Raw genomic sequence first — 16798 nt, 5'->3', positions numbered from 1 at the left:
AGCGAGAAACAGCCGGCCGACGGACACATCCACACGACAGCTAGTAAGCTCACGGAAGTCTCAGCAAGCGGGTCCCCCCGAAGTCCCAAACTCTAGAAGTGATGAGGGTAAGATACTTCCTTACAGTTTTAGGAAAGTGTAGTAGAAGAGGGGTTAGAGTGGAAAGCTTGCCCTTTGTTTCGCATTTTTCTCCCGTCCGGTTCCGTTTTTATGTTGCTGACGGTGGCTCCAGTTTGTGGCTGTTTACGTGTCAGACTATGTGTGCGTATGCATGTGTAATGCAAGTGCAGTGCCAACGTGTCCTGGGCCCGGCATCTTCACTTCCTGGAAGGCTCGCCTACAATAACATTGCCCATTAGCGCGTCCCGTCAATCAAACCGCACCATTAAGTGCCGTTTAGAGTTAGAGGTGGTGCGACAACAACAACAAAAATAACCATTCCAAGCTGCAAAGCTTGTTTGTTTGGTTGTTTTGTTTCGCTCACACCTCACATCCGCATGTAGTAGTGCATCGATCAGCAGCCCTCCTCGACTTTCAAAACCGCATTTGAGCTTCAAACGCAATCAATCCTCTCGAGATATGGCGTCGATAACGCGCACTGTATGTGTATGGGTGTGTGTGTGTGTGTGCGTATTTTTTTTGTTAGAAGTGTCCCACCCCCTCCCCCTGGACTGAACTGGATGGAGTCAAATATTAGTCAAACTGGGGATGTGTGCGTGCGACTCCATCAGCTGATAGTGCGTGGCAGCTGTATGCGACTGAAAAGGGAGAACGAGAGGCCTTTGCATGTGTGTGTGTGTGTTTTTTTTTTCTCCCGTAGAAACACACACTGCACCGCATTTGATGTTTGTGCATCCAAAAGAGCGACCTTGTCACAATACCTGTGCGACCAAAGCGAGTCGTAATAGTGTAATTGATACAGAGAGAGAGAGAGAGAGAGAGAGTGTGAGAGAGACGGAGGCAATGGAATGCAGAGATGGGGAAGGAAGGGAATTGTTTGTTTTTTTTTTTGGTTCGCTCCTCCTCCCAGGAGCCAAGATGAGTCATTTGCACAATTGCATTGCTCGATTGCACCCCGCACACAGAACCAAACACCGTCCACGTTCCGTTTGTCAAACTCCGCCAAGCACAGTTTTTTGGCTCAATTGGCTCAAACACATCTTTTAGTTTTACGAATTTTGAGTAAAACCAAAAGTAGGTCAAAATAGCTGTGGCGACGGTGTGAAAGTCGAAGAAAAGATCATTTCATTGCCAGCAAAAGTTTTGAGACCGGCCGCAGTGAAAGTGCTCCCAAGCGAGCGGAAGGAAAAGGAAAGAACCATAAACAAGCAGATAACGGATAGCAGCGATAACGAGAGCGAAGCGCTAGAGAGAGAGAGAGAGAGAGAGAGAGATGCTTAGCGATGTGAGAATGATGTGCGAACGATGGATGTAAAACGTCCAGAAGCGTCCGATTAGAACGCGTAGATATGTGAGTAATCAGTAATGGACGGAATTGAATACGAACGGAGCGATTGTGTCATACAGTATAGAAAGAGAGTTAGAGTTAGAGATAGAGATAGAGCGAGAGAATAGAGAGAGAGAGAAAGAGAGAGAGAGAGAGAGAGAGAGAGAGAGAGAGAGTATTTCGGATGCTTAGCTGATGATTTAATGTATATCTCGCATCAAAAGTACGGCCAACAAAAAAGGGTCAATCTGGAGCGATATACTTCAAGAGCGCGAGAGTGAGTTGATCTAAAATTCCACACACACGCAAGAAAAACAAAAACATACCAATAAGAGAGAGAGAGAGAGAGAGAGAGAGAGAGAGAGAGAGAGAGAGAGAGAGAGAGAGGCGCCCCGTGGAGACTCTAACGGATGGATGCAGAGAGGTATACCATACGGTTTCGAGAGATTCCAGTCCTTCTCCCTCTTCCCGGCAATGCGTACGCGAAGATTGTGGACAGTGTGCGTGCAAGGTGTAGTGCGCTGGTAATGAAAGGTGACGCAGTTCATCTCGGCGTCATCCGCACGTTCCCGCACCCTGAGGTTGGTCCTGTGCCTTCGCTCCAGTCCACAAGTCCGCCTGGCGTACCAGTCGCGCCCTGTGTCATCTCCAAGACGCGACACTTTTTGCATCCTCGTCCCCGTGAACCGAAAACCAGACGCACCAGACCGGGAAAGCTCCGGCCCTCTCCGTGTGACAGCTTCCAGTCTCCCGCTCGCCCTCCTAGCAGGATATCTTGCGCTCCCGCAACAGCTGAACACGCACTCCACCGGCCCTCAAACGGCTCAGTCCAGCGTGGACAGCGCTGGCAGAGGAAGTCTCTCGGAAATCGATAAAATTTCACTCCATCCCCCCAAAATTCTCTCAATTGCGTCGTCCAGTCCAGCGGGTGACTTTCCACCCATTTGCCATCGTGGTTTGGTGTCGGCTTTGATGTGTTTCTTTCGTCTCTCTCTCCCTGTGTGTGTGTGTATGTGTGTTTTGTTTTGTGTACTTGTGCAAAGCCGTAGTGCTCAAACATCTGGTGCATTTTCAGTTACAGCGTTTCGGAGCCAGCGTACGGTGTGTAGTGTAGTGTAGCTCTCTCCCTAGTCAAGTACACAAGTGCGGGCCAAAGTGTCTCCGAAACATTATCTTACGAGGCTCGCAAACGCAAAGAGCAAACACGATCACTCGGTTGTTTGAGGTCGCAAACCTGTTGAAGTGGGAGGATACGGTGGCTTCGTCCAGTCCACCTGCGCGTCTTCAACCTCACCCGAAAGCGGGGGTCACAGCAAACCGACGCCGGCCGTGAGCAGTGCTGCCCTTCTTAGCTGGCGTGCGCGATGACCAGCACCAACGACTACAATTCGCGGAAGCGGTTCGCCTTCGATATCGACATGGAAATTGAGGCGGAAACGACATCCAAACTAAAGGCAGGTATGTATCCCAGTATTTTCCCCCAGCTCATTGATGCCCCATGCAGTGGTGCAGTGGTCAAGTAGTTGCAGGCTGCAGCTACATGTCCAACCGGGCCTAAAAGCTCCTCCAAAGTGAGCCCCTCTCGAGTACGGTTGACACGTTTGTGTTCTGTTATAAGTACAACCACTAGTCACAGATAACCAAGTCCTCCAACAACGTCGGAACCTTAAACTACGATTGTTGTGGTTAGTAATTAAGGAGAAGTTGAAGATTCTGCAATCAAATGTGAAGAGCTAGTTGCCCCATAACGTCTCCAATCCAAACAGGCTTTGGAAGATGTTCAATTGCGGACGTCTGCAAGGGATTACTTTCGCCCTGTTTTGAAGTCTATTCCAGGGAATCCAAATACTCCAAACATTTGGTATTGTCAATGCCACTATCAGAGACTAGTCAAGACATATCTCCAGTGATCTGAATCTGGAGATCTGAATTCATTCAATGTCCGAATGTCCCAAAATACAGCCAGTCCAGAATAGATTTGATGTCACGACCCTGCTCTACGGGGGCGCAATAGCGCTACACGGAATATTCCATATGCCGCCCCTGTGCTCTCACCACGCCATGTGCACACCCGTTCGGCATCTGATCCCACACCAGTGCCTATCCATACTCCATTAGCTGCATTAGCTGTTTTTGTTTTTTTGTGAGCGCTAAATTTAGGACAGTTTTGCTGGTATTTCGATGTGCCATTGCCTCCAATCATTTCCATTATGTTTATACAGCACCAGAGTGTGGGGGGAGAATGACACACACACACACTTCGGTTTGGTTTGGCATTCGGCCGACAAATGGGTGCGAGCTTATCGCTTTGATGTGTCGTCGTGGTGGCGTTGGGCGGCCCTTAAACCTAAAGCAGTGGGTAAACCAAGGCGTCGCACCAACCCGAAAAAATGAACGTCTAACGCGAGTGTGTATGTGTGTGCGTGTGTCTCGGTTGGGAAGAAATAAAAAGGTCAATGAAGGGTCCGTTAATAAAGCCATAAAGCCGTCGGGTGTGGAATGTCGTCGGGCGGAGATGGCTCATTCGAGCTTGATAACCTGCTCCAATGTTTCCCACCAATAGCCAGGGAAAGCGGGCCACTCATTTGAATAACACGACCTGTTGGTGAAGGTTGACTCAACGCATCCTCGCAACGCGAGGGCCCAGCGATACCCCGTACACCAAGGACATGGAAAGGGCAACGACCGTTCCAAAAACCGTTCCATCGTTTTCCAGCAATTCCTGCCGGTGCCGTGCGCGCATTCAATCAATCAATCAATTTTGATCGTTTTGTCATTTGGAAGTTGTACTCGGGGCGACACTTCCAACCGTTGTGCGTTCCAAGTGTCCAAACACGCTACCCAAAGCTGCCAAGACGGAAGAAACGCAGCGTCGGCAGAACGCAGCAAAAATCCGCCGAGTCCACCGAAAACACTGCGTGCCTCCCCATCGTTGGGAGCGCAAAAACACCCCGTCCGTCCTGTGTACACGTCGGCTCCATTTGTCACGCTTGGTGACGCTTGGCAAACGTTCAACTGTCAGATAGAGTGAGGTGTGGGGGGCTTAATATCTGACACCATCGAGGCAAGGAATGCACTCGCACTCTACACACACACACACACACACACGTATTGCAGTGCACATTAATTAGCAGCTAGGCGTGGAATTATCCCGCAAAACACACCGCGCACACAGCACGCAAGCAGCGTTGGGGGACATGGACGTGCCCTTTCGGACGTAGAAAGGCGGGCGCAACATTCTGCCCGCGTGCCAAAAATGGCAAACAGGGTCCCCTGCCTCCCTCGGTATCGCTTAATTGTTACCGATTCGAGGTGTTTGCCGGCGATTAATCGAGAAACCGCACGATGACACGATGCACGATTAATTAGCGCGAATCGATACGGTTAATCCGGACACGGGCGCTCGATAACGCCAGTGGATCGAATAAATAGAAAATCCTTTGCACTGTGGTACGTCACACACACACACTCTCCTTTACCTGGTTGGAGATGACCTTCAGGGTTTTTGAAATTTGCCCGCGCGTCACGTTGAATAAATGGCAGAACGGCAGAAGTAGACGCAGACTGCCAAACTGCTCTGTGGCTAGAATTACCACCCCCTTCCACCGCTCAGCAGTTACTAATGAAGACAAAAATTGAAATTCGAACTGAATTGCCGTGTGTGTGTGTTAGTGATGATAAACATGAAGTTTTGGCCGGGATCAATTCCGATTAATTTCAAAGATTTCTGGAATCGATTTCGAAACAGTAGATCCGGAATCAGTTTTCGAAATCAACTTCGGAATTGGCTCCAGAAGCGGAATCAACTCCGGAATTGGCCCCAGAATCAGCTCCGGACTCAGAATCTGGAACTTCTGAATCTGATTCTGAATCTGGAGTTAATTTTAATTTCAGAACCGATTATGGTTCCGATTCCGGAGCCAATTTCAATTCCAGAGCCAATTTCGATTCCAGAGCTGATTTCGAATACGGTATCAGAATTTGCTACAGAATCACAATTCGTTTCGGAATTAAAATCGACTCCGGAATCATCTCCAAAATCAGCTCCGGACTCAGAATCTGGAACATCTGATTCCAAAACTGATTCTGAATCCGGCGTTAATCTCAATTCCGGAACAAAATATGAATCCGATGCCGGAGCCGATTTCAATTCCAGAGCCAATTTTGATTCCAGAGCTGATTTCGAATCCGGTAACAGAATTGGCTACGGAATCATAATTCGTTTCGGAATTAAAATCGGCTCCGGAATCAGCTCTAAAATCAGAATCACCTCTGATTCTGATTCTGGAGCCAATTTCGGTTCAAGAACCATTTCTGATTCCGATGCCGGAGCTGATTCCGGAACTGATTCCGAAGCCGATTCTGATTCCAGAGCCGATTCCACTTTCGGAATCAGAATCGGTTCCGGATTGACTCCGAAACACACCCAGAATTCCCACCACTAGTGTGTATGTGTGTAGTTCGTCGTTACCGGAAATACCCCTGATATGGCCCATTGTAGCCAAAACAGTACTCCTGAGCGTCGCTACGGACGTCTAATTGCAGAATCAAATTACTCGCGCAGAGCGCAGAGCGGTGGATTACTACGTCCGTTCAGCAACATTGTGGCACAGCAGTCTAAAAATAGACACCCGAAAGATTCCTCCGACCCTTCCCCAAAATGCCGGTAGCTCTGCTGCTGCAGCATGCATCAACCTGTGCCTCACCTCGAGATATCCTGTTGCCATGGAGCTACTGTCACCCCCGGTTTCGTGAACAGCTGCCGGAAGTTGTTGACCCCCCCGGTGAGAGGCCGGTTCCGCAACGGCAACATTCGTCCGGACCGAACCGGCTGCCAGTGTGGCCTGGTTTATTTCAAAGTAAACAACCGACGTGCACGGTAACGACGGCGTCGACGAGACGCAATTTCGCCGGCTGCAAAACAAAGATGCTGTTTTTCATTTTTGCTCTTTGTTCGGCTAAAGTAGATCAGCTGAGTACCGAGGGACGCGGCGAGGACACAGGAACACGATGAGGCACCCACTGTTTAGATTCAGAAGTAAAACAAACTACGCTCCATGGGGGGATTGCTGGGATGCTCCGATGGCATTGCGAGACATTGGGACATTCGTTCGGAAGTTCATTCATAACAAAGTCATCCACCGCCCCTCGCAGGCCTTTGTGGGGCGAGTGGGGTGACCTGAATAGGCAGCGCACACAAACATGATATACTGCTTGAAGATATATTGCCTCGCACACCACGCTTGCCCTCCGCACAAACGTTCGTGTGAGACCCGTGATTCCCATCGTGTTTCTGGGCGAACGGTGGAATGTTTTATCAATATCTCCAAAGCGCACCATACAACCAGCCAATGACGCCGGTAGCACGCTCTGTGTGTGTCTGTGTGTGTGTGTTGCGACTTCTGCTGCCAGCCGGGTCTGGGCACGGTGCAAGTGAGAAAGATCATCACACGCTAACCCGGATTGATTGGAGGCTACCAAAGGACCTACCCGTGGACCTAAGGTGGGAAGAGTTGTGAACGATGAAGAGATAGCGCACTCACCTGCCCGATGCCAGTGCCCGATGTGACGTTCGGCCGGCACATTAGCCCAGCCCTGTGCGAGAAGCGGCCCTTTCGCCAGTCGGAAACTTCCTCTGCAGCCCGGCAGCTGACAGCATGCTGTGGCGACGGGTGTACTTGCGACGCAGCCGTCACCTCGGTGTTACGTAAAATGGTGCTCCAGGAGTGCTGGAGATCGGCGACACATCGCAGCCAGTGCTTGGAAACGGTGTCGACAAGAACCTTCGGACAGACTTCGGAGTGGAAAGTGCGAATGTACACGTGTGGCACGCAGTGTGACGCCCGCTTAGAAACGTTCACGCGTGCGCACGCCCTTGCTTACGTGTGTGTGTGTGTGTGTGTTTGCGTCTTGCAAAGAAAGTCGAATCAGTGCCTCAGATTGGTCGTACTGCGGTACACTTCCCGTATTCCGCGTCCTGCAACGATAAGCGCCCGGGAATAGTAGGATCACAAGTAAAGAGGGTTTTACCTTTGCTCACCCTCCAGCAATAGAAGTGATAATAAAATTATCTTATCGGCGCTAATTGCGCGTGGTGGTAGTTGGAGGATAAATCGCCCGCCGCGGCCGGGGAAACCGAGTGGTCAGTGCCGATCAGTCGCTCTCGTGTACGTGTCGCGGTGACTTGTCCAGGTGTAGCCTCACGCAAAACCCGGCATTACCCCCGGGCTGTGTTTGTTGATCAGGTCCGCCGGCTTCAGCTCGGATTTCTCGGACATCGTTTTCTCGTGCACTGTACCGCTGTCACGACGCATCCTCCATCCCCCGGCAGGGAGAGAACCTTAACCGGATCCGGCCCGCGACCGAAGGGGGAGAAGATACACGAGATCTAAATTTAGGACTTCGCACCCGAGTAACCTCCGACGGAACCGACGCCCCTCGCTCTGTATTGGCCATTGGCACCGAACCAGCACACACACAGTCACACAGTCACACATACGTTGCACGGCTGACAGCTGACAACAGCAAACACACGGCGTCCTACCTACCGTTTGCGTATCTACATCTCAGGGTTTTGTGTCTGTTGCGCGCTCAACCAACTGCTCGCGACCGGCGAAAAGAAGGGGATAGGACCTCTCGCAAGGGGTAGTGTTGTTGTTGTTGTTTTTTTTTTGTTCTCAGTAAACTCGGCAGCAGTCTGCCAGTCCGGTTCGGTCTGCGCTCGCTGACGGCGATCAAAGATATCTGTGGATCTCTGTGACCATCGTGTGCGCGCGTTCTGCCGCCTCCTGAGGTTCCTGAGGTTGTTCGGACTGTGTGTTCTGTGTGTCTGTTTGTTTGTTTGTTTGCTTTGGCACGCTCTTCCGGCCAGCAAATTCCAGTGTTGCAGTGTGCAACACTCGTGTGTGTGTGTGCTTTTTTGGAAATAACTCGTGAGGTCACAAGGTGCGCTAAAGATGAGTGCTCGCGGTGTGCTGCTGAAGTGCGATATGAACTCGTCGTTCGATCAACCAGATCCGGCAATCATGTCAATGTCGCCCCGATCACCCGCCATCCTGCTCAACGACTTCTTCTCACCGGAAGGTTAGTATTTTTTTTATCGTCATTAGAGCGAATGTGGCCCCAAGAACGGGAGAGAGATCCACCTCTTCTTTCTCCTGTTCGATCTCCATCTCCTTGCTTTCTTAGTAGCCGCCGCCAAGATCACGATCCGACATGTAAAAGATGTCGGAAACATTAAAAGAGACAGAGAATGAGCGTGTGTTTGTGTGCGTTTGAGGCAGAAGAAAAGCCAGGAAGAAAAAGGCAAAGCAGTGTGGCAATAAAACAGCACGTTATTAACTGCCGCATTACAAAATGGGGCAAATTCTTCACCGAGATCACAACCAAAAGCCGCGACGACGCATTTCGCAACACGATCGAAAAGCAAGATGGCGTTCGTTTTTGTGTTCCTACGAAGTGCGAGAATGCGTCACCATCTCCAGAGCGCGGTGGCCACACGAGTGTCTGACTGAGTGTGGTTCTTGTTGGAGAGTCTGTTGTTTACTAAGCGATAGGTCTCAGCTAGAGATGTGCTCTTTGAAGCGCACTCACGACGCCGATCCGACCCTGGCTATTGTTAGTCCGGTTTCAACACTGGCAAAATCGGAACCACTAGTTCCGCCCTGAGTCGGAGTCGTTCGGAGTTTTTAGGATTGATTCGGAGGTGTCCGGAGTCGTCCGGAGTCCTTAGACCGAGACCGTTTAAGAAGTCCGAAAAGGGAAAAAATACCACGAAATAACTACGGACAACTCTAGACGACTCCAGATGACCCCAGATGAACTCCAGATGACTCCGGACGACTCCGAACAACTCTGGACGACTCCGTCTCTAGGCGACTCCGATTCTGGACGACTCTGGGTGACTCCGGATGACTCCAGATGAATCCGGACGACTCCGAAAGGCTCCGGATAATTCGAAACTACCCTCCCTGGGCGAAACTACCCTCCAGAGTCGGTGCCGAAATTGTCGGAGTCGGATCGGAGTCGTCTCCGGATGTTTGCCAACTTTACCCATCACTAGTCTCAACATCGTCTACCGCTCGAACGGCCCCTAATCAGCATCAGGGGGTCGCTTCTTATCGCTTCTCTCCGCTCAAGCCTCGCGATGGCCATCTTTGTTTACTAGCCACACACAGGAGGCAGCGAGTAGCACGCCGATGCAAGCGTTCGCTTCCGACCGTTTTTCCTTCATTTCCTCCCCCCCGATGATGGGTTGGCGGCTCGGACACGGACAGTCTACTGCAAGCTGTCGGTACTGGTGGACGCGCGGGACAACTATTGGGTTTTAACTCGAGAGAGCACAGCCAAACACGCCATGAGCCAAAGGAAAAGGGAGATAAACTTTAACAAGCAGGACTCGCGCACCCTGCTGCAGGTGCTCGAGGACCAGAAGCTGATGGAGGCGATGAAGCAGTCGCGGCTGGCGCTCGAGGGCAGGGCGTCCTTCGCGCCATTAGCGCTCGATGACGCCGACGAGCTCGGTACGGCAAAGGAGGGCTTGACGAGGAGGACTACAAACGTAGAACTAGTAGCAGCAAGGGGAAGCTGTTGGCTTGTTTTTTTTTTATTATTGTAATAATGTTTACCTTCTATTTTGTTTTCCTTCTCTCTTCCTCCTCTCGTTCTCTCTCTCTCTCTCTCTCTCCACAGTACAGGGTAACGAGTCTCCGGCGGGACATGCCGGTGCCGGTGGAGGCGGTGGCGGCGGCGTCGGCCCTGCCGGTGTACTTAGCGGTGCACTCAGCCTGTCCCAGGAGGACATCGTGGGCGTGCTGCCGAACGAAATATCTGCCCCGTACGAGGTGCCCCAGTTCCCGATCGAGCAGATCGAGAAGAAGCTCCAGCTGCAGCGCCAGCTGAACGCCAAGTAAGTTCTGAACAGGAAATGCAACCAACAAAAAAAAAAGAGAAACCAATAACAACTAAAACTGCGTTGCGCAATTGGAGGGACTGGACCCTGGGCAAGGGGTTGGGCGTGCTGCCGATAATCGAAAGACCACTGTCTTGGGTGGCAAAAGATGAGCGATGAAGGTTTTGCGTTTTTCGCGCCCTCCCGGGGGAGAAGCCATGCTACTCCAGTTTTGTCTTCTTCGCTGACATTGAAGGCCACGCACGCACGCGAACGTACTGGTACTGCTTGGCGTCATTCGCGTGTGAAACAGGGCTGCCAGGACCCAGGAAGGGTTTGTTTGTGTGTAGGTGTGTGTGTTGTGGTCATTTAATCCAATTTAACAAAAGAACGGTCAAACTCCCCCGGCGGGCAAAAGGACGGCAGTCCACACGGCCAGTGCGTCTCGGCGAGCGATGTTGGGCAGTGCGAGCGATACGAAGAAATGGCTGTCCGAGCGCGACCTGCTACGGTTAGTGTCGGTGTTCCCAGCGGTCGGCGGTGCCTCCTGTTATCTGTGTTTTTTGGGGTGGTTTTGTCTGGAGAAATTCGTCCGAAACGCGGATTCCGTGTGCCAAAAACACGCAAACCGCGGAAAGTTACAACGACATGTTGGTTATGGCCTACGGTTTAATCTTGAAGCTCTTGGAGTCGGACACGTCTGTCAGACTTGCCTTGATAAGCATCATTCAACACACCGACACACGTATACGCGCGAGCGAGGTGATAACGACTCACACAGACTCCACCGAGAGGCAGAGCGCGCATCACATCAACCAACTACCTTCAGTTGCAAAAACATATCTCTTCCGTGTGTTTTTTGTGCGTGTGTGTGTGTGTGTGTCTGGCTATTTTTGCACTCGAACTGTGCACACACCGTGTCCCAAGCCGCGGGCTGTCCCGTTCGGGTGTCGGGGACGTTGATAATTAGTGAATTGGAAAATCGCTTGACCGATCAATTAACCAATCGATCCGTGAGTGTGGTGTGTTGGCTACATAATGCCTTCCCACCGTCCCGCAAAAGCCCCAAACCCCGGCCCACCCCCACCATCCTCATGGAAGGGTGGGTGACGCTGGGGTATACTGTTCAGTACAACACACCGCGCTCAGTACGGTCCGGCAGCTCGAATCGTGCAGTCGTCGTGGTGGTCGCCGCCCCTGCTTTGTGCGTCCTGTGCCTGAACTCTCCTTCTTCTTCTTCTTCTTCTTTTTCCTCCTTCTCTTCTTCTTCTTCGCACACACACCAACATACAGGGTGATGGAGCAGGACCGGCACTCGATCGCACCGGAAGTCCACCCGGACGAGCAGCTGCCGTTCGACGAGCATGACTTCGTCGCCCACTTTCAGCGCGTGTCGATCTCGGGCGAGGACACCAGCGGCGTCCCGCTGGACGATCTCGAGCGGGCCTCCACGCTGCTGGTGAAGGCGCTCGAGCTGCGCGAGAAGTACATGCGCAACTCGCACCAGGCGTTCCCGCAGACGACCGCCCGCTTCCTCAAGTCGACCCACTCGAGCACGATCACGCACCAAGAGCGCAAATCCATCGCGGGTAAGTAAGCTGGTGATTGGGGGGGGGGGGTTTGATGGGAAAGGGCATTAGGAAGGTGAAGATAGGTGAAGGCCCCCGAAGCAATTAGTTTTTGAGGGTAGATTTCATTACGTTTTTTTTAATCATTTCCAATTCGGTTTTTCTAGTTTTATTTTCTTCATTTGAAATTCTCCATTTTTTTCCTCTTTCACTCTTCTATTCTATTTTTAAAAGTTATTTGTTCTTTTTTTCAATTGTTTTGGAAATATTTTTAACGTTTTTTTCTTCTTCTTCTTTTTACTATTTTACATTTTTGCTTTTTACAACTCTTTATTTCTCTCTTTGGTATCTTCGCGGCACATACACGTGTGCCACCCTTAACGTGCACCGTTTTCTTTTCTTTTTTTGCCGGTTATCTCTCTCTTTATCTCTGTCTTTCGATCCTGCCGTACTGGTTAGTTGTAATTTTTTTTGTTTTATTTTGTTTTTGTTTTACTCTTGTGATTTTTTTTTCCTCTCTGTTATGTTTCTTACTCTTGTTTTGTTTTTTTTTCGCTTTTTTTCTTTCCACTCTTCCGGTGTTTTGTTCTTTTTGTGGATCTATGAGTTTTATATCTTTTTGTCACAGTGTCTTACCCCATTCCATTTTATAGTCTTCTTTTTACTAGATCATCTGTTCATCTAGTTTGTTCGTCTTTGTTGTGCTCTAATTTCCATCGCACCGTTTGTTCTCTGCCCTTGTTTTATGTCTTCTTTTTTTTCTTACTTTGTTTGCTTAACATGTTTCATGCAAGTACCTTCACTACCTCAATATCCCGGTTTCGTTGTACTGTTCTGCAAGCGAACACCGACACAGCAACGAACATCCCTGTCCCGTTTCGGCCTCTTCCGTGTGGGTTGCGTAGCTGTAGTTCCCTCTGGACTGTTGGTTTTGTTGTTTTTGTTGTTGTTGTTGTTGTTGCACTGTAATCTAATCGCCCGAGAAGCCGAGCCGAGATTGGGGCTAGCATGAGATTAGCCAATGTTTGCCTGTTTCGCTTGGGACACAGGCAGTGCCCCCAAAAAGGATGTCTCGCCATTTAGGATGTAGGTCGCCCTGACCCAAACGACTTCGTTCACTGACCGAGGATTTTTCTTCCTCTTCTTTCCTTATCTCACCACACACACACCCACACACACACACCCCGTCCAGACCATCCAGTCAATCCGCCCCAGAGCACGCAGTCGCCGTGGGTGGTGGAGATACCGGAGGATCTGAACTACAGCATCCGCCCGGTGCACGGCGTGTTCGAGGTGTTCCCGACGGCCGAGTCGACCGAACCGCTGCCCTACCAGTACACCCGCCTGCCCGACTTCGTGCAGGACATGCAGATGATGTGCTCGATGATAGCGGACGGGCCGCTCAAGTCGTTCTGCTACCGGCGGCTCAGCTACCTCTACTCCAAGTTCCAGCTGCACGTGCTGCTGAACGAGCTGCGCGAGCTGGCCTCGCAGAAGGCGGTCCCGCACCGGGACTTTTACAACATCCGCAAGGTGGACACGCACATCCACGCGGCGAGCTGCATGAACCAGAAGCATCTGCTGCGGTTCATCAAGAAGACGCTGAAGAACAGCGCGGACGAGGTGGTGACGGTGACCAAGGGTACGCCGATGACGCTCGCGCAGGTCTTCCAGTCGATGAACCTGACCACGTACGACCTGACGGTGGACATGCTGGACGTGCACGCGGACCGCAACACGTTCCACCGGTTCGACAAGTTCAACGCGAAGTACAATCCGATCGGCGAGTCGCGGCTGCGCGAGGTGTTCCTCAAGACGGACAACTACCTGAACGGGAAGTACTTCGCGAACATCATCAAGGAGGTGGCGAGCGACTTCGAGGAGAGCAAGTACCAGAACGCGGAGCTGCGGCTCTCGATCTACGGCAAGTCGCCGGACGAGTGGTACAAGCTGGCCAAGTGGGCGATCGACGGCAACGTCTACTCGGACAACATCCGCTGGCTGATACAGATACCGCGCCTGTAGTAAGTAGTGCTGTGGGTGGTGGTGGTGTCTCATCATCCTTTTTTTTGTGTTTGTGTTTAGCTCCTACCAATGAGATCATCCTTTCTGTTTTTTTTTCATCCCACTCCGCCCACAGTGACATCTTCAAGACGAATCAGCTGATGAGCTCGTTCCAGCAGATACTGGACAACGTGTTCAAGCCGCTGTTCGAGGCGACCAACAACCCGAGCAAGCATCCGGAGATACACACCTTCCTGCAGTACGTGATCGGGTTCGACTCGGTGGACGACGAGTCCAAGCCGGAGAACCCGCTGTTCGATGGGGACGTCACGCCGCCCGCCGACTGGACGGACGTGGAGAACCCGCCGTACGCGTACTACATCTACTACATGTACGCGAACATGACGGTGCTGAACCACTTCCGGGCGGCGCGCGGCATGAACACGTTCGTGCTGCGGCCGCACTGCGGCGAGGCCGGCCCGGTCCAGCACCTCGTCTGCGGCTACCTGATGGCGGAGAACATCTCGCACGGGCTGCTGCTGCGCAAGGTGCCGGTCCTGCAGTACCTCTACTATCTCGCCCAGATCGGCATCGCGATGTCGCCGCTGTCGAATAACTCGCTCTTTCTCAACTACGACCGCAACCCGTTCCCGGAGTATCTGGCCCGCGGGCTGGTCGTCTCGCTCTCGACCGACGATCCGCTCCAGTTCCACTACACCAAGGTAAGGCCACCGGACTCATCCACATTGCCTTGCGCTCGTGTGTCTGATCACCACCGTTCTTCTCCCGGGAACAGGAACCGCTGATGGAGGAGTACAGCATTGCGGCCCAGGTGTGGAAGCTCAGCTCGTGCGACATGTGCGAGCTCGCCCGGAACAGCGTGCTGATGTCGGGCTTCCCGCACAAGATGAAGCAGCACTGGCTCGGGCCGAACTATACGCGCGAGGGCGTCGCCGGCAACGACATTACGCGCACGAACGTGCCGGACATACGCGTCGCGTTCCGGTACGAGTCGCTGCTGGACGAGCTGGCCAACATCTTCAAGGTGAACAACGAGCAGAAGATGCAGTACGCGTCGCAGCAGTAGGTGCGGGAGGAGCGCTCTCCTCCTAACATCCTCCATTCATTGGACGCACACGCTTTGTGAACCGATCATCCCACGGTTTTGTGTTTTTTTTTTTACTTCCTGCTTGTTTGTGCTCGGTGTTTGCTACTTTTCTTCGGTTCTTCTTTTGTTTCTCCTTCTTCACACGAGCATCCGAGTAGGATCTTCCGTTGATTTAAGACACCTGAGCGCAGCACCAAAGCGGCATAACCTAACCGGAAGAGGCCACCCTCTCATCGCGCAGCTCGTTCTGTGTGCGTGTCTGCGCCTATTCTCATTAATTGTAATTTATAATACAAAACAACAGCAACCACATAACCACCACAAACCAAAACATTAAGAACCAATCGATGATTAAACAAAACACTCACACATACACAGTAACACTATATAAACAGTTAATAAAGTGAAATTATATACCAGTCTATATTGATACAGAGAACAAGACACAGAGCATTATATACAATTTATTGGGGTAGGTAAGTACAGACTAGTGATGGGTTAAGTTGATGCGGGACCTTTGAAATCATCTTGGAGCTGTCCACAGTCCAGAGAGTCATCAAGAGTTCGGAGTCCTGCGGAGTCGGCCAGAGTCGTCCGGAGTTTGAATCGCGCGGAGTTGGAGTTGTCCGGAGCCGGAGTTATCCGAAGTTGTCCCAAATCTTCTGGAGTCGGAGTTATTCAAAGTTGTTCGTGGTCATCCTGAGTTACCCAGAGTCGTCCGGAGTCGGGGTCACCCTGCGTCGGAGTCAACCGAAGTCGTCCGGAGTCGTGTGGAGTTGGAGTCATCCGGAGTTGTCCGGAGTCATTCGGAACTATTCGGAGTTATCCGAAGTCATTCGGAGTTGTCCAGAGTCATTCACAGTCATTGTTGTCGCAGTTCGAATCGGATTAACGATAGTCGGAGTTGTCCGGAGTCGTCTGGAGTTGAAGTCTTCTGGAGTCGGTGTTGTTGGAGTTGAAACCGGATTAACAGTAGCCGGAGATGTCCGGGGTCGGTCGGAATTGTCGGAGATGGAATCGGATTGACAATAGCTGTAGTTATTAACAATAGCCGGAGTTGTCCGGAGTCCTCTGGAGTCGGTCAGCTCGTCTAGAGTTGGATTCGTCTGGAGTCGGTGTTGTCGGAGTTGAAACCGGATTAACAATAGCCTGAGATGTCAGGAGTCAGTTGGAGTTGTCGGAGATGGAATCGGAATGACAATAGTTGTAGTTGTCCGTAGTCTTCCGGAGTGTCGGTTGGATTCGTCTGGAGTCGGAGTCTTCTGCAGTCGGTGTTGTCGGAGTTGAAACCGGATTAACAATAGCCGGAGATGTCGGTCGGAGATGGTATCGGATTGGCAATAGCTGTAGTTATCCGGAGTCGTCTGGAGTTGGAGTCTTCTGGAGTCAGTGTTATCAGAGTTGGAATCGGATTAACAAAAGCCGGAGTTGTCCGGAGTCGGCTGAAGTGTCGGTCGGATTCGCCTGGTGTCGGAGTTGTCGGAGTTAGAATCGGATTATCAATAGCCGGTGACGTCCGGAGACATCTGGAGTCTGTCGGATTTGTCTGGAGTCGGAGTTGGCAGAGTCGGATCAGCAATAGCCGGAGTCGGATCGGTGTCATGGGTGCGGTCCAGAGAGCATACCATTAGTTCAGAAAATGTTAAAAATCTAGAAAAATATAAATATAGCTACCATGAAAATCTGTACAAAACGTTAAAAATTTAAGTGGTTTACTGTATTTTAACATTACCTATTGCTTTTTACCGCCTGGTACTTCAAAAAACTCTTGTCCATTTACA

At 51.2% G+C, this 16798-nt stretch overlaps 1 protein-coding gene across 8 annotated transcripts; it reads left to right on the top strand.

The window, feature by feature from the left end:
* On the top strand, nt 1–15441 carry LOC121598021 (AMP deaminase 2). 8 transcript variants are annotated; one of them, XM_041924507.1, is made up of 7 exons: nt 1–107; nt 2523–2905; nt 10139–10355; nt 11631–11926; nt 13098–13929; nt 14046–14631; nt 14706–15441. In XM_041924507.1, exons 2-7 carry the CDS (start codon nt 2812–2814, stop codon nt 14994–14996), a joined length of 2316 nt encoding a protein of 771 aa, XP_041780441.1. In that variant the 5' UTR covers nt 1–107; nt 2523–2811; the 3' UTR covers nt 14997–15441. The 8 variants fall into 8 exon arrangements, with proteins under 8 accessions (XP_041780441.1, XP_041780419.1, XP_041780429.1 ...); XM_041924485.1 differs by lacking the exon at nt 1–107 and adding an exon at nt 1889–2028; XM_041924495.1 differs by lacking the exon at nt 1–107 and adding an exon at nt 1889–2456.
* The last annotated feature ends 1357 nt before the right edge of the window (nt 15442–16798 follow it).

The sequence above is a fragment of the Anopheles merus genome, chromosome X (genome assembly GCF_017562075.2).
Source record: "Anopheles merus strain MAF chromosome X, AmerM5.1, whole genome shotgun sequence".
NCBI lineage: Eukaryota > Metazoa > Arthropoda > Insecta > Diptera > Culicidae > Anopheles > Anopheles merus.
Note: the sequence above shows the minus strand (reverse complement) of the source record. Positions and strands in the feature narration are given on the sequence as shown.

Bases quoted from the DNA above. Each gene is read 5' to 3' on its own strand.
- LOC121598021 (XM_041924458.1), top strand. From the start codon at position 9,804: ATGAGCCAAAGGAAAAGGGAGATAAACTTTAACAAGCAGGACTCGCGC. The intron at 9,970-10,138 runs GTACGGCAAAGG...CTCTCTCCACAG, and splicing joins CGATGACGCCGACGAGCTCG to TACAGGGTAACGAGTCTCCG. The intron at 13,930-14,045 runs GTAAGTAGTGCT...CTCCGCCCACAG, and splicing joins ATACAGATACCGCGCCTGTA to TGACATCTTCAAGACGAATC.